We start from the raw sequence: 16,871 nt of genomic DNA, 5'->3' as shown, positions 1-16,871 counted from the left end.
AGTGTTATTACTCATTTGGTTCTGCTCTTACCCACCTTTCTTTTAAAAAGACACAGAATCACATGGTAAAGATGCCAGTGGTGAGGCTTGGCTATCTGTAAGACAGCAACTGGGAACTTCAAGGTTATCAGGATAAGAAGCAACCATTGGACAGATTGTACCTGGCTTCCTTTCATGGAGCTTATCTAGAGTCTTAAAAGCCTATTTCTGATAGTCATGTAACCAATGTGTCATCTATAATTAAAAAGTACTTGTAGATAAGAGACTCTTTTTGTGGGACATGAGAGCTGCTCACCCTGAAGATGTGGCTCCACACATACCAAGGTGAAGACTGACAAAGTTCATAAAGAAGAAGACACTTTTAAAATAATCATTAACCAAGAAGATAATTAACTATATTAATCAACAGCAGTCAGTGTTATAAAACAAATATTATTGTTGTTATGTGTCATCAAGTCACCTATGTACAACAGCCCTAAACCCTGCTCTATCCTGTGTCAATCTTATTGTCTCTGATACACCTACGCCGACTACCCTAGTCACTGAATCAATCCATCTCATCAAGGATCTTCTCTCTTGCGCTGTCACTCCACCCTCCCAAGCATGACATCCTTCTCCAAGGACTGGTCCCACCTTGCACCATGTCCAACGCATACTGCATGAAAAAAATAAAATTTGTAAATCTTCACTAAAAATTTTAAAAAAAAAGAAGAGCCCTAATTTGATCAATTTTGTTTAAAGCAGTTGGAATCTAGAAGGCAGGTCTTTTTTATTTGATTAACAGTCAGTTGTGGGCTGGTGGTCTTTTTTTTATTTAATTAATAGTCAGGTGGGGCTGTTTGGTCCTTTTTATTTAATTAACAATCGGGTGTGTGTGTGTGTGTGTGTGTGTGTGTGTGTGTCCTCTGGTTTAAACCAATTAGGACACAAAAGGTGGGCCTTTGTGAGTAAAAGTTGGTTGGAGTAAAGACTGATTTGCTAGTAGAAGTACAAACTGAACTGTTAGTTTATTGTATTTGGGAATAACATTCTAATTGGTGTAGCACTTCTCTGTCAGTTTGCTGTACTAAGATAACTTGTGGGCTGCCACTAATATTTCAAATGCAACCAGGGTTACCCATGGTGGATAGGTTTTAGTAGCGCTCCCACATTAAGACAGACTAGGAAATGGTATTGGCCATCCACTTCTTCAATAGTAGGCCGCTGAAAATCTTATGAACAGTAGAGGAATGTGGACAGTTATAGTATTAATGGTAGAGCCCTAATTGGAAGATAGTTGAAATGAGGAAAAATAATAGCAAACATCCTTTAATAACTGGAACGTGGAATGTACATAGGTTGAGTGTTGAAAAATTAGAAATTGTGCAAAACGAAATGGAATGCTTGAACATCAACATTCTAGGCATTAGTGAGATGAGATGGACTAGCTTTAGCCACTTTGAATGAGAGTCACATAGTATACTATGTAGAGAATGGAAAACAGAAGAATGATGTTGCATTCATAGTAAAAATGTCAATTTCAAGTTCTATCCTGAAATACAATGTGTGAGGGATAGAACAGTACCCATACACATAAAAGAAGACCTGTTATCCCAACTATTATTCAAATATACACTCCTACATCTAGAGACAGAGAGAAAGAAGTTGAAAATTTTTACCAAATCTTGCAGTCCAAAATTGATCAAACATGCAACCAAAATGTGTTAATGATAATTAGTGGCTGGAATGCAAAACTTGGAACAATGAAGAAGGAATAGTAGTTGGAAAATATGGGCATGATGATATAAATGAGGCTGGAAATAGAATGATCAAATTTTCTATTTTTAACTATTTATTCACCACAAATACCTTTTTAAAAATAATACAGTGACATTACGCATGAACTTCACCTGAGGGGTTGCATAGGAATCAGTTTGACTACGTCTGTGAAAGGAATCATTGGAGAAATTAAACCTAAGCAGTCAAAACTTGGCCAGGGGCAGACTGTGAGTTAGGCCATCAACTATTCACATGCATTTTCAAATTGAGGCCAAAGAAAATGAAAACAAATCCATCAGAACCAAAATAAGATCTGAATTTCAAAATCAATTTAAGAATAGATTTGAAGTATTGAAGATCAGTCATCAAAGATCAGGTGAGTTGTGTGATAATATCAGGGAGATCAACCATGAAGAGAGAAAAAGACAAAGACAGAGGAGAAAGAAAAAACCAAAATGGATGTCAGAAGAAACTCTGAAGATTGCACTAGAACATTGAGACACTAAAAGAAAGAGAAAACATACTGAATGGAGATTTCAAAGGGAAGCTCAAGAAGACAAAACAAAGTTTTACAAAGGAATGTGCAGAGAGCTGGAATTGGAAAATAAAATGGGAAGAACTTGCTCTGCATTTCTCAAGCTGAGTGAATGAAAAAACAAATTTAAGCCTCTCGAAGCAATATTGAAAGATGCTAATGGGCAATATATTGAATGACCCAGGAAGCATTAAAAAAAGATGGAAGGAATATACAAAGGCACCGTACCAAAATACTAATACTGAAAAAATTCAGGAAGTCTCATATGAGCAGGAGCCAATGGTAATGAAAAAAGAAGTGGAAGCTACATTGAAGGCATTGGCAAAAAATAAGGCCCCAGGAATCAATGGAACAACAATTGACTTGTTTCAATTTACAGATGCAGCCCTGGATGCACTCTCCAATCTATGTCAGGAAATTTGGAGAACAGCTGTCTGGCCAACTGATTGGAAGGGATCCATATTTGTTTCCATTCCCAAGAAAGGCGATCCAAAGGAATGTGAAAACTATCAAATAGCGAATGTGAAAACTATCACATACTGCTGAAGATCATTCAAAAAATGGTTAAAACAATAGATAGATAGGAAACTGCCTGAAATTCAAGTAGCATTTAGGAGAGTCCATGGCACCAGGGATATTATGATTTCAGATGGATCCTGGCTGAAAGTAAAGAATACCAAAAGAATGTCTTTTTTAGGCTTTATTGACTGTGCAAAGGCATTTGACTGGCTGGATCATAACAAGTAATAGCTAAGATCGGAAAGAATGAGGATCCCAAGCACTTCATTGTGCTCATGTGAAACCTATACCTGGTCCAGGAAGCTGATATGTGAACAGAGCAGGGGAACACTCCATGGTTTTAAATTGAGAAGGAAGTGTGTCAGGGTTGTAGTCTCTCTCCATACCTATTTAATCTGTGTGCTGAGCAAATTATTTGAGAAGCTGAACTCTATGAAAAAGAATGTGGCATTAAGATTAGAGGAAGACTAATCAAAAACCTGCATTATGCATGTGACACAGCCTTGCTTGTTGAAAGTGAGGAGGATTTGAAGCAGTTGTTGCAGAAGATCAAGGAATATAGCCTTCAATATGGATTGTATCTCAGTGTCAAGGAAATAAAAAGAGCCATAGATAACTTCATGACAGATGGAGAAAAAGATTATAACTGTCAATAACTTCATTTCTCTTGGATCCACCATCAACACTCTTTGTACCAGCAGTCAGGAAATCAAGAGGCATATGGCACTGGGATGGAGAAGAATGGGAATCCCAGAGCACTTGATTGTGCTTATGAGGAGCCTATACCTGGAGAAGGAAGCTGTTGTGTGAACACAGCAGGGGAGCACTACATGGTTTGGAATTGGGAAGGGAGTGCGTTAGGGTTTCAATATATATGCTGAGCAAGTTATCCGAGAAGCTGGACTCTATGAAGAGGAATGTCGTATCAGGATTGGAAGGAGACTCATCAATAATCTGTGTTATGTAGATGACACAACCTTACTTGCGGAAAGTGAGGAGGGCTTGAAGCACTTGACAAAGAAGATAAAGGAATACAGCCTTTGGTATGGATTGCATCTAAGTATCAGGAAAACAAAGATTCTTACCATTGGACTGATAAATAGCATCATGATTGATGGAGAAAAGATTTAAGCTGTCAACAGTTTCATCTTGCTTGGATCCACAATTAACACCCTTGGTACCTGAAATCAGGAAATAAGGAGACTCCTTGCACTGGGAAAATCTGCAGTTAGGGATCTTTTTAAATTATTGAGAAGTAATTATATCAACTTGAGGACTAAGGTGTGTCTGAGTCAGGCCGATTACTATCTATGCATCCAAGATTGGAACAATGAATAAAAATGACAGAAAAAGAATTGACACCTTTGAGCTGTGGTGTTGGAGAAGAGCGCTGAACATCCCATGGACAGCCAAGGGAACGAACAGTTATGTCTTGGAGATGGTGCAGCTGGAGTGTTCTTTGGAGGCAAGAATGATGGGGTTTTGCCTCATGTTTTTTGGACATTGCTAGGAAGTGCTATTCCTTGGAGAGGGACATGATATTGGGAAGGGTGGAGGGTTGGCAAAGGAGAGGAAGGCCCTCAATCAGGTGGATTGACATGGTGACTGCTGCAATGGGCTCTTTCGTGTCAGGAAGTGTGAGGATGGAGTAGGACAGGACTAGGTTTCAGATCTTTTGTTCACAGGGTTGCTATGAGTTGTACTCAACTTGATGGCACCTAACAACAACAACATTGCCCTGGGAAAGACTACAGTCAGAGACCTCTCCAAATTATTGAGGAGTAATGGTGTCAATCTGCAGACTAAGGTGCACCTGATTCAGGTCATGGTCTTTCTGATCACTTGTTATGCATCGGAAAGCTAAATAAGGATGACAGAAGAATTGATGCCTTTGAGTTGTGGTGTTGGAGAAGAGTACTGAATATCCATGGACTGCCAAAAGAATAAATAAATACGTCTTGGAGAAAATGCAGGCAGAATTCTCCTTGGAGGCAAAGATGATAAAGCTTGGTCTCTCACACTTTGTGCATTTTGCTAGGAGGAGCTATTCACTGGAGAGGGACATGATGATGCTTGGAAAGGCAGAGGGTTGGTAAAGAAGAGGACGACCCTCAACCAGGTGGATTGACACAGGAACTGCCGCAGTGGGCTCTAGTGCGTCAAGAAGTGTGAGAGTGGCAGGACAGGACAGGGTTTAGATCTGTTGCACATAAGATCGCTATGGGTCCTTACTGGACTCAATGACATCTAACAACACAATCTAAGAAATAAAAGAGAAAACAGTGCCTGTAAAGTTTTTTGATCAACAATGGGGATCGGGAAGGAGCTCAAAAGAATTACGTGCTTTTTATCAGGAGAGGCTTCTGCCAAAGATGCAGGGTCCATTACATTTCTTTTTTCTCTTTATTGTTTATTCTAAGTAGAACTTCAAAAGTCATACATTTGGAAGCCTGCTGGCTCCCTTCCTCCCCCTTCCTCTCTCAGCATGCTCCAGGCTAGTCTTCAAAATACCTATAGATTAAGGTGTTAAAAGCCTCACCCTTTTTGCAAAATAATGCTTAAGGACTCCCATCATTGTTTTGTAGGGAGCTCTGGTGGCCAAGTCTGTAGGGAGTTTCCCAGCTAACCCAAGGGGTGAAAAACAGGCAATCTCCTCCTGTGTGGTTTACTATAAACCCAATGGAGGGTCAGCTTTGAGTTCCAACAGCAATGAGGAAGGGAGTGTTACCGTGCTGTGTCTGTTAAAGCATGGTTTTATATATGTGAACTGATCAGAATATTTCTTTTGTGAGTTTTTAAAAAATTTTTTTGTTCCAAAGCTCTTTGAAAATTTTCTTTCGTATCAGTCTTCACAAACTGCTGTCTAATTTGGGATTGATTTGCTCCTTCAGGAACCTTTAATTTTAACAGAAGCTTCAGTTTGCTGTAACTCAAAGCAACCCCAGTGTAACCGGAGGAAATGTTGGCACTCCTCCTGGTAGTCATGTTCAATGCTGAGTTTGAGTCCATTGTTATGGCTATTGTGTCAGTCTTTCTCATTGGTTTGTTAATAGGGTCACTTTGAGTCGTACTGGACAGGAACCTAGCAACAATAACAACAACTAACTAATAGGACAGGCTGACCAAGCCTATTTGCGTCCTGTTGATTACTAAGGAAATACTCAGGTGAGACCACAGAGGCTAAGAACAAACCTGGGTTAGGTGTCTAGTTCTGCCCCGAGGAACTGTAATACATCCAGGAAGATATATGAGGCTTCTGCGCCTTTATCTTCCGAGAAGTGGCTGCGTCTCTCTCAAGAGAACTTTCATCTCTAGCATACCACATACCACATGGACGTGCTCTCCTCTGTGGATAATCTGGTGGGGATATAACATAGAAAACAGACTAAGTCTGCCTTTTAAATAAGCAGGAACACATGACTATTTTCTAAGTCCTTAAAAAAAAATCAAGGCTTTTCTTTTTTTTCTTCTTCACATGTTTGCTTGAGTTCTTTGTCATGTCATTTGCTCACATGAGGGCAGAGTTGAGGAAATAAGCAGTTTTATCAGAACAAGTATTTTTTAAAAAGCCTCAAGTTTTGACCTGTGCTATAGCTCCAGCAGTACTTGTTATGCAAAAGACTAGTATTTTAAAGAAACAGGAGCTTCTTAGAGAACAGTTTTGGGAGGAATTGGCATTTTTGAGACAACCAACACGCTTGCAGTATAACATGCCCACAACAGGGTCAGTATCTGTGTCACCAACAACACCGGGACACAATGTGGACATCAGTGAGAAAAACACAACCTCATGAATTAGCCAATGTCAATTTGCTTTCAGATAATTGGGGGGGGGGGGAAATAATTATTTTTCTGTGCTGCTTGTCAAAGTCTGGGGAAATGTGCATCATCATGTTCATTCAGAACGATGGTCTGAAAGGAAGGATTGTACTCTGGCAGTGAGACAACTGTAGTGGAAGTGGGGGTTGGAAGAGATATGGCTGACATCCTGCAAGATACAAACACTTTTTTCTCATTTAAACACACCCACTCCCCCTCCATTAATTATTTCTAGTCCCTTTAAACAAAGCACTTTTTATCTACTTTATCATCAATTCTGACCATATTTCCAAGAGATAAACAGGGAAAAAAAGGACAAATAAGTTTTGTTCAAGGCCATTTGCTTTGGGCCTGATCTTTAGCAATAAGAATGTGGCATCAGGATTGGAGGAACACTCACCAATAACCTGCAATATGCAGATAACACAACCTACTTGCTGAAACTGAGGAGGGCCTGACGTATTTGCTGCAGAGTCAAAGACTGTATGTAGTCTACAATATGGATTGAAGCTCAATATCAAGAAAACAAGAATTCTCACCTCTGGGCTAATTGACAGCCTCATGATATATGGAGAAGAGATGGAGATTATTAACAATTTTAGCTTGCTTGGTTCCACAATCAATATTCTTGGGACCAGTAGTCAGGAAATCAGAAGATTAATTACATTAGGAAAATCTGCTGTCAGGGACCTCTCTGGAGTGCTAAAGAGCAAGATATCAGTCTAGAGACTAAGGTGCACCTGATGCAGGCCATGATCTTCACAGAAAAAGGATTGATGTCTTTGAATTGTGGTGCTGGGGAAGAATATTGAACATACAAAGGACTTCCAAGAGAACTAACAAAGTCTGTCCTAAGGAAGGTGAAGTCAAGCTGTTCCTTGGAGGCAAGACTTTTTTAAAAAAAAACAAAAACAAAAATTTAAAATTAATTGTTGTGTACCATCAAATTGGATCCGACTGGCACAGAAGGAGATTGCCCCTCCTCCAGCGGAGCATCTGATGGGTCTGAACCACGTTCCTTTAGGATTGCAATGCAGTTTCTTGCCACTAGGCCACCAGAGCTCTGGAGGCAAGAATTGTAAGGCTGTCTCACATACTTTGGGCATGATGCCAGGAGGGACCAGTCCTTGGAGAAGGACATCATGCTTGTAAGGGTGGAGGGACAGCGCAGGAGAGAAGAGACCAGATGAGATGGATTGACACAGTAACTGGGTAATGAGGGTAGGTGTGTCAGAGACAGTGAGATTGGCAGGGTTCAGTATTATTGTGTATAGAATTGCTATCAGTTGTGATCAACTGGATGGCACATAACAACAACTATTCATGTCGTGTGCAGCTCTGGTGGCCTAGTGGTAAGCTGTGCTGCAATCCCGAACAAGTAGTTCGAATGCATTTGCTGCTCCTCGGGAGGATGGACAATCTCCTCTGTGCGATTTACTTACTGCCTCTGAATACCTGCTGAAGGGCCAGCTATAGGTCGGTTCCAACTCATCGGCAAACAACAATCATTCATAGTGGTGCTCTGGTGATTCAGTGTTAAGGATTTGTGCTGCCAACCCAATGCCGTTCAGCTCCACCAAGTGCTCCACGGGAGAAACATGGGCCTGCTGGAGGGTCAGCTACAGGTCAGTTGTGCCATGATGATATATAACCACTACCACCATTCATAGAGAACAGGACTTTTCAAAGTCGTTTCACTGGCTCTGTAAAGGAGGATAGTAATAATGATTTGCTCAAAGTCACCCAGACAGGAAGTTCCGGTTATACAAGGGCAAAACTTACCTGCTAATTTTCAACCAAGTCTTCGTTTTAATGAGAAAGCACCAGGGCCTAATGGGATTTGGCGCTGTCAGGGGCTGTTTCAGGGACTGTTCAGTAACTGTTTATGAATGAACGACTGAACAGTGAATGAATGATTGAATAGTGAATGAATGAATTCTGCAAATGGCTTGCTGTTTTCTTTTTAGAAAAAGTAATTCTATGCTCTGCTGGAGAAGGAGGAACAATCTCCTCCTGTACCAGTCAGATCCAATTTGACAGTACACACACACAAAAATAATAAAACTTAAAAAAAGAAATAGAAAAAGGAATTCTAGATATTAGACCTTCCTTTTTTGGATTAATGGAACCCAGAAAGTATGAGGTTCACAGTAATAAAATTTGTCATCAGTTTTCTTTTTAAAAAATAAGGTAAGAGGGGAAAAAAACCCTTAAAAAAACAATGCTACATTAACTGTAAATGGTGGTAAAGGCAGAGAAGATAGGTCCCTTACATATTTGTTTCCACTGTCTTGTTCAATAAAATTTATAGAAATAAAAAACAAACAAAAAACCCCTGTTTCCAAGTGGAAAAACAATGGCATTTTGGATTATTAAGTGTTTCTCAGCAGTAGTAACATGGACTCCTGGGTTTCTGAAATTTACAGCTAAAGTGTTTCATGTTTGATTGTGATTTGAATAAAGAAACACTTTTTTTAAAAAAAGAAAAAGAAAAAAAGGTAAGAAGCAAAGAACAGACAGTGCCAAGGATGACTTTACAGTGTTACTGGGACTAGTGGCTTTGACTACACTTGTTTTGGATACTTTTACACAAGTTCTAGTACTGGGTCAACTACAATGCTAAGAACAATAGTGCCACCTAGTGATACTTTTGGTTATTGTCTCTGAAACAACAGGACATTTAGGGGTTTGTTCTGAAAATTCACCGAGGTTAAATTCACCTCAATCTTCATCGTTTTTTTGTGCAAGAAATATTCATTCAAAAGTTTCATATGTGATATCCCTGATGATAGCCCATGATATGTTTAACATGATTTTCAGTTGTTGTGTGCCATCAAGTCAGAAAGGACCCAATAGCTCACCCTCCAATGGGGTTTCAGAAGCAGTTTAATCACACTGGTGACGATTGCCCTTCTCCAGTGGAGCGCTTGGTGGATTTGAACTGTACACCTTTGGGATTACAGCGCAATTTCCTACTATTAGACCACCAGACCTTCACCAGTATGCTTTCTTTTTAGAATTCGAAGACTCTCTTTCATATCGTTTGAAACAAGTTAATTTTTAGATGCAGCATCTGTCAACAACTGCTTTTCTGGATCAACAAAATTAAACATACACATTAAGACATCCTGATTCCAAAGCCATTAAAGGCAACTTACCTTAAGAAAACAAATCACCTAAGAGTTTACATATAGTTGAAGTTATTTTCATAGAACTGCTTTATCAGGGCAGACGATTTATTAAATGTGTAATATGCAAATGAGTTTTAAAATAATAAAATGGCTTTTATACATATGAATGATAAATAAGAAATGTTCAACAAGAAATTATTCCACTAGAAAACTGTAGGTTTATGAAAAGGGTATTCTATCTGGAAAAGCCTACAAATTGGTACTGCCTCAAAAGTTGAGCTAGTCAGTTAACTCTGTATTTTCACCTCTTAAGTGGGGTAACAATGTCCACACGATGCAGAGTTTTGAAAATCACATTTTGGAGCCAGACTACTCGTCTTACTCATTTCCCCAGCACTCCAAACAGCCTGGCCTGTAACAATTGATAACCACTGGTTTAAGGATGTTCCAGATTACCCTGCCATATCATATACATGTGATACATATTTGGGTCTCAATGTTTTGGTTTTCTTAATGCTTTCAAATCTGGCTTTAAGCAGAACAGTAAAAAAAAAAAAAGGCATGGCTACTATGATTCCAAAGGGTCAAGTTAGGACAAGAGGCGTCCCAGCAGTCATTTCCTCTGTAGTTCTCAGTGTCTCTGCCTGGATTGCAGACTCTTCACCTGATATTTTTTTTTCTACTCTTGCACCTCAATCCATACAAAACAGCCATACTGAGTCTTTAAATCATGGTGTTTTGTTGTTGTTTTTTGCCCAAGTCCTTTGACTTCCCACTCAGGCAAATTCATCCAGGTGTGGTCTGTTAAGTATAGACCCTATGAAGGAGAGTCCTCAACGCTTGGGTGTGTCTCATCCTCTCTCCAGGTTCATAGGGTTTCTTGAGGCAAGCTATTATGGAAGGGGATGCCACTCCTCCTTCCAAGCTTGTTTTAATCAGGGAGCTCCACCCCACTCTCTGCATTGGGTAACCAGCCATTAACACATCTGACACATCAGTGTCAGCATTCAGCCTGATAGCAACCACAAGTGACCGCTGTAAACCTGGGCTATATGATCTAGAGGAATGTCTGAACAAAAACAATGACAGACAGGCCGTAGGGCCACAGATTAAGTCACCCCCCCCTTCAGCTTGGTAGCCTTCTGTCCATTGGGCTAGCTGATCTATGCTGATGTTACTGTTTTTAAGTGCCAGGTGTGGTCTAGGCTCACTGAAATTCAACTTACCATTCAGATCGTGATTTAACCTTTTTACAGCAGCCTCTGCTGACCAGCCACATTCATCTCTTTTCTGCATGTCTATCTCCAACAGTTTCGTACCAGCTGTCCATTTCTACCATGGCAGCCACATCAATCTACTTCACCTGTTTACATAATGTAAGATTTTAAGGTAAGGTAAAATTCTGAAGAACAATTACTATTTAACATGTATCATGTGAAAGCACCAGTGGATCTTCCCTGCAACATTTTGAGTTCCATTTTATTGGGGATTTTCCCTAAACTAGAACAGAAAAAGACAAACCAGGAAAGTACCATTCTTTGCTATGGAGGGAGTGGTAGTGGGCGACCTAGTAAGGAGTTGTGGGTGCTGCTGGCTTGATTGCATACAGCATTGCTATGAAGTCATAACCCACACACAGCTGACCATCCAGCAGGGTTTCAGAGGCTGTATGTCACACAAAAAGAGACTGCCCATCTTTCTCTCAAGGAGCAGCTTGGGGGGGGGGGGTTCTTACATCACCTGAGAGGTGTGGCCTTGGGTTAGCCGAGAAGTACCAGATTCATGAAGGTCTAGAGGACCTCACCCGGTTTTCCTTTCTTTAAATAGCAGCCCTCAGTCTGGTTTTGTGGCTCTAGGGGAGCCCGAGGAGGATTCCTGCCCTCATGGACCCTCATATACAAATGAGTGTGCTTCTCTAAACTTGGGCTTTCATCCATCAAAGAGAAACACTGCTGGCCTGCTTAAACTGTGGCCCTGAGGACTGATAAATAAGTGTAGGAGTTGTGAAACAGAGGAATACAGGACAGAAATGCTTCTTCACTTAAAATTTTAACTGCTAGCAAATGAATGGCATGTACCTGTAAAGCATAAATGAAGAAATGATATGTAAATGCACTGATACTAAGCAGATGAAATGTCAACACTACACTTTCAACAAAGAGGTTGAGTCCGGAACACCACAGCATTAAGTCCTAAGCACTTAAATCAATCTGCAGACTTGGCTATACAATGCTTTTCAGTCCTTCCTTACAATAAATACATGAAACGTCTTCATGCAACAATTCTAGAAGCAGGATTCTTTACTTTCCTGTTTTTTTCCCAGGACAGAATTTTCCAAAGTTTTGTTCAATTAATTAATTACTCTGAGATATTAAAGTTAAACAAGGCTATGTAATGATTTTCAAAAGCAACAGAAATGAAGGCAGGCCTGCCAGGTGTACGTGGCTCCTCCTGGACAGGAGCACGTGAGTTGAGGTCAGTGGTGGAATGCCAACTCCTGCACTGAGCAACTTAGAGCAATTCTTCAACCACTCTGAACTTAGTTCCCATTTGAAATCTGCTTAACAAAAACATCTCTCACAAGGTTGCTGGGAACATACTAAGCCTTCACATGGGAAGTGTTCAAAAACAACTGCTCTTCAGAATTTTGCCTTATCTTAGAATCTTACATCAATAAAATGATTGTTTTCTCAGACACATTCTACAGTTATACAATAATTTAAATGTACCAGAGGCATTAAAAATACAAAGGCATAAGTATTTTATTGCATAATGAAGCACTTCAATTTCAGAGAACACTGTTCTCTCTTTCTCTCTATATATATATGAAAAATCCATTTTATAATAAATCTGCATTATAAGAAGCTGAAAATCTAGGAGACAGAAAGTGAAGTTGAAGGATCCCTCCCCCCCACCTCCCACTCATTTGTCATTATATTCCATTTGAGTCAGAATATCTTTACTTCAAAATAGCATTTTTATTATATAAAAATGTAAAAATCCAGCAAAACCAGAAATACGGATATATTTTCCTGGGATTTCACATTTGTTGATTTTTATTCATAATCTGTTTTTCAATACAATTTACATCCTCATCCCCATTCCCATCCTGATTATACAGATGCTAGTGGCAGAAAGGCCTGGAATAAATACATCCAAGGGAGAGGATAAGAGGCAAAGCTGTGAAGCTACGTGCATGCACAGGTTCTAAGGGGGAGAGGGGAGAAAGTGTCTTGGGAATAAACTCAAGGTAATTAGAGGGTTTCAGCTAAAGTTTGTTCAGTCATCCTTGTCTTTTGCTCCATGTTTCAGGATGCGTGTGAACTCGATGTAATTGAAATTCCCCTTTTTGTCGATCGGAGCTTCTCTGTAGAGCTCGTCCACTTCCTCGTCCGTAAAGCGGTCCCCCATGGTGGTCAGCAGCTCTCTCAGATAGTCTTCCTGAATGGTGCCTAGAAGGCAAGAGAAAAAAGAGAAGTATTTTCCTGGATTTTATCTTTATCTTATGAGACTGCTTACTTTTGGGCTTACAACAAAAGTTTTCTCCATTCACTCCCATGAAAATCAGAAGGTGACTTGGTATTTATTTCAAAGGATTTCTCCACCAAAAAAAAAAATAATCATAACAACAATCAGTAAATTTTAGTTTAGATTAGGATTAGCAGTCAATTGCATCTGAGCAGTGCGCACAAAAAGTATGTGAGGTGGACAGTCCCAATGAGAACTTTTTAGAAAACAGAGCTAATAATCCTAAAAGCAAGGTAAAGATTTGCCCCACAAAGAATTTAAAAACAAAACCAATGATGATTTTGATAAGCAGAGCACAATTCAGCTGGTAATAACAAATTCTATATTCAGTCAATCATTCAATCAGAGATTTTTAAAAAGGCTTTCAAAATGATGAGTATATAACATAATTAAGTGAATGAGACACAAGTGTTAACTTTACAATATCATGGGAACAACAAGCCCTGCTGCTGTAAGTTGTGGAGACAGCTGCTGTCACTGAGATGCACAGCTTCAGAAACCAGATGGAGAGCTGCTCTGAGTAGCAACTGACTTAATGGCAATGGGCTTGTTTTGGTGGTGGTGGGTGTTGTTTTTTAAAAAAAATTTTTTTTCACTTATTTTAAAATTTTTTATCTTTAAACATTTCCTTAAACACGTCTTATTTATTCTGTGGAATAAGGCTGAGCAGAAACAAATACATAGCACCCACCTGTTGCTTCTTCATCAAAGCAGGCAAAAGCATTTCTGATGACATCCTCTGGATCTGTCCCATTGAGCTTCTCCCCAAACATCGTGAGGAACATGGTGAAGTTGATGGGCCCTGGAGCCTCATTCATCATGGCTTCCAGGTACGCATCCGTCGGGTTCTTCCCTACAGAAATTCCCAGTGCAACATTTAATGGCAAAGAACTAACTCAAGAATCACTTACCACACATATAAATATTTATCACTAACACTTGAAACAAAATTTCAATCTGCTTGCATTAGGAACAGTTATTTAAAAAGTTATTTTAAAAGATCTCACATTTATCACTATAAAAATAGTAAGTGGGCTTATAATAGATGGTATTTGCTGATACTTTCCCCTCATTGTTTTTCACTAAAAACAAACAGCTGAAATGATGGATTAGGCAATATTGGACCATTATATCCTGCATGCTGACAATGCTAAAGATCTATCAGAAGAGTCATCACCAGTTATGAAGAGAACATAAAAATTTTTTCTATTGTGGTTTCCAGTCAATGACTGATTGGTAGGTGGGTCAGAGACCATAAGGCTTGCTCTGAATAGAGCAGGGTTCAGGGTTACTGTACATAGGGTCATTGAGTTGAAAGCCACTCAACCGCATATAATAAAAACAACAACATTGTCCATGAATTCACTGTGTACAACATTTTTATTTGTAAGTTTAATTTTTAATTTTAATTTAAAAATAAGTTGTTATTTATAAGAACAATTAGGTTAAAAGTACTAGGTAGACTTGAAGCTGGGAGGTTAAACAGTGTTATATAAACACTACTAGGCTGATCCCCAAAACACTGTTAACTAACATTAAGTCATTTTATATATTGCTTGTAATAAGAAATTTTCATCTCAGTTCCAACAGAGAACACATTTCCTTCTTTCAGTTTGATGGTGAGGAAACGGTCCTGATTTTTCCCTAAAAGTTGAGAGAAACTGCCCTAGAACAGCAAGGGCAGTCACAGCAGTAAAGGGTGCCCCTCCATCCAGGCTCTGTGTGAGCGCCCATGCTGTGGTAAACACAGCTCTGAACAAAGAGTTCAATCCCACGACTGCCCCCTGACTGGATAAGCTAGGAGCAGATGGCAACACATTATGGTTTACTTCCCTTTTCAGTCTGTAAAATGGTCTGGTAGAACCTGATACTTTAAGGTGTGTTCCAGTGCTAATTTGTATGATTTTATGTGAAAATATTTTAAGTTAGATATTCTTCTTGAAAGAAACATGTCAGTATTATCATCAGCCCCTTACTTACTCATTGTTGTCGAGTTGGAACCAAATCATAGCTGACCCTCAGAGGCTGTGAACTGTACAGAGGAAACTACCCATCTTTCTCCCTTAGAACACCTAGTGGATTCAAACTGCCTGCCTTTGGTTTGGCAGCACAACACCTTTTCCACTACGCCACTACACCTCTCCAAACCCAAAATGCTCATAATAAAATTTTAATCCTTAGATTGTGGGTAAAATTTATATATTATTTTTGCATCTATTTTACCACAGTACAATCCTATCTCATTACCCCTAGTAAAGATCCCAATACAAACTTCAGCCGCAAAATAATCGAAGAATTCAATAAGTAATAGTAACTACAAATAGGTTGACTTTTCAACCTATAGATTTTAAACACAACAATACTGGGGAGGGGGAAGTTGATTTCCAAGGTGTTATAAGAACCCTATAAATTAAAAACAGAAATTCACTTGGAAGCTGGAACTGACTTGATGGCAAAGGTTGGTTTTGTTTTTTTAAAAGTAAAAAAAATAACTGACGCTGTCCAAGAGGTGAATCTGTATCTCTGGAGGAATAGGGTTCCCCTAAACAGGAGACCCCAAAATGGGCCTCTTACTTTATTGCAATTTTTCATTCAATAAATATTTACTGAACATCTACTAGGAGGAGGATATGGAGGGCAGTGTTCACTCTTTACAACACAGATAAATCTCTTCACTTTCCATCAGTCTGTGGTGATTTGGCCAAAAGGGTACAATTCGCTAGCTATTTTGAACGTGAAAAAAATGCGATACAATCTACAACATAATCAATTTGTGTTCAGACTGACTGAAGTAAATGTTGCAAAATGCTAACAATTGGGAACTTTAGATCAAAAGCATAGGCCATTATACTGCTTTCACTATACTCTGCACACCTGACCTTTTTAAAAATAATATGGTAGGAAGGGAAAAGACAAAAAGAATAACTAACTAATGGCTTTGTGAAACTGAGGAGGACCTGAAGCGCTTGCTGCAGAAGGTCAAGGACTGCAGCCTTCAATACGGATTGAAGCTCAACATCAAGAAAACAAAGATTCTCACCACTGGGCCAATTGGAAGCATCATTGTGGATGGTCAAGAGATTGAGATAGTTAACAGTTTTAGTTTGCTTAGCTCTATAGTCAACAATCTTGGTACCAGCAGCCAGGAAATCAAGAGACAAACTGCATTAGAAAAGTTAGCTGTCAGGGACCTCTCCAGAGTTCTGAAGAGCAACAATGTCAGGCTGGAGACGAAGGTGCGCCTGATCCAGGCTATATAGTCTTCGCAATTGAGTGCTATGCATTGGAGAGCTGGACAGTGACTACAGATGATAGAAAGAGAAATTGATGCCTTTGAGCTGGGGTGCTGGAGAAGAGTGTTGAATATACCAAGGACTGCTACGAGAACAAACAGGATTGTCCTGGAGAGGGTGAAGCCAGAATGCTTCTTGGAGTCAAGGATTCTGAAGCTTCGTCTGATGTACTTGGGCATGTTGCAGGAGGGACCAGTCCTTGGTGAGGGACATCATGTTTGGGAGAATTAAGGGACAGTGCAGGAGAGGAAGACCCTCGATGAGATGAATCGATTTGGTGATTGGGGT

At 39.6% G+C, this 16,871-nt stretch overlaps 1 protein-coding gene across 2 annotated transcripts in view; it reads right to left on the bottom strand.

The window, feature by feature from the left end:
* Positions 1–12,698: 12,698 nt before the first annotated feature.
* MYL12B (myosin, light chain 12B, regulatory) overlaps positions 12,699–16,871 on the bottom strand; it is a 5,026-nt gene continuing 853 nt past the window's right edge. The window contains exons 2-3 of one of the 2 annotated variants that reach the window (XM_006891392.1): positions 13,982–14,143; positions 12,699–13,214 (exon numbers count right to left, since the gene is read on the bottom strand). In XM_006891392.1, coding sequence (XP_006891454.1) covers positions 13,042–13,214; positions 13,982–14,143 — 335 coding nt within the window. In that variant the 3' untranslated portion in view covers positions 12,699–13,041. The remainder of the gene's footprint in view (positions 13,215–13,981; positions 14,144–16,871) is intronic. The other variant, XM_006891393.1, reaches the window with a different exon arrangement.

This window comes from Elephantulus edwardii, unplaced genomic scaffold, assembly GCF_000299155.1.
Source record: "Elephantulus edwardii isolate Elephantulus edwardi_28Jun2011 unplaced genomic scaffold, EleEdw1.0 scaffold00097, whole genome shotgun sequence".
Classification (NCBI taxonomy): domain Eukaryota; kingdom Metazoa; phylum Chordata; class Mammalia; order Macroscelidea; family Macroscelididae; genus Elephantulus; species Elephantulus edwardii.
The sequence above is the reverse complement of the archived record's forward strand: the minus strand, read 5'-3'. Positions and strand labels throughout refer to the sequence as shown.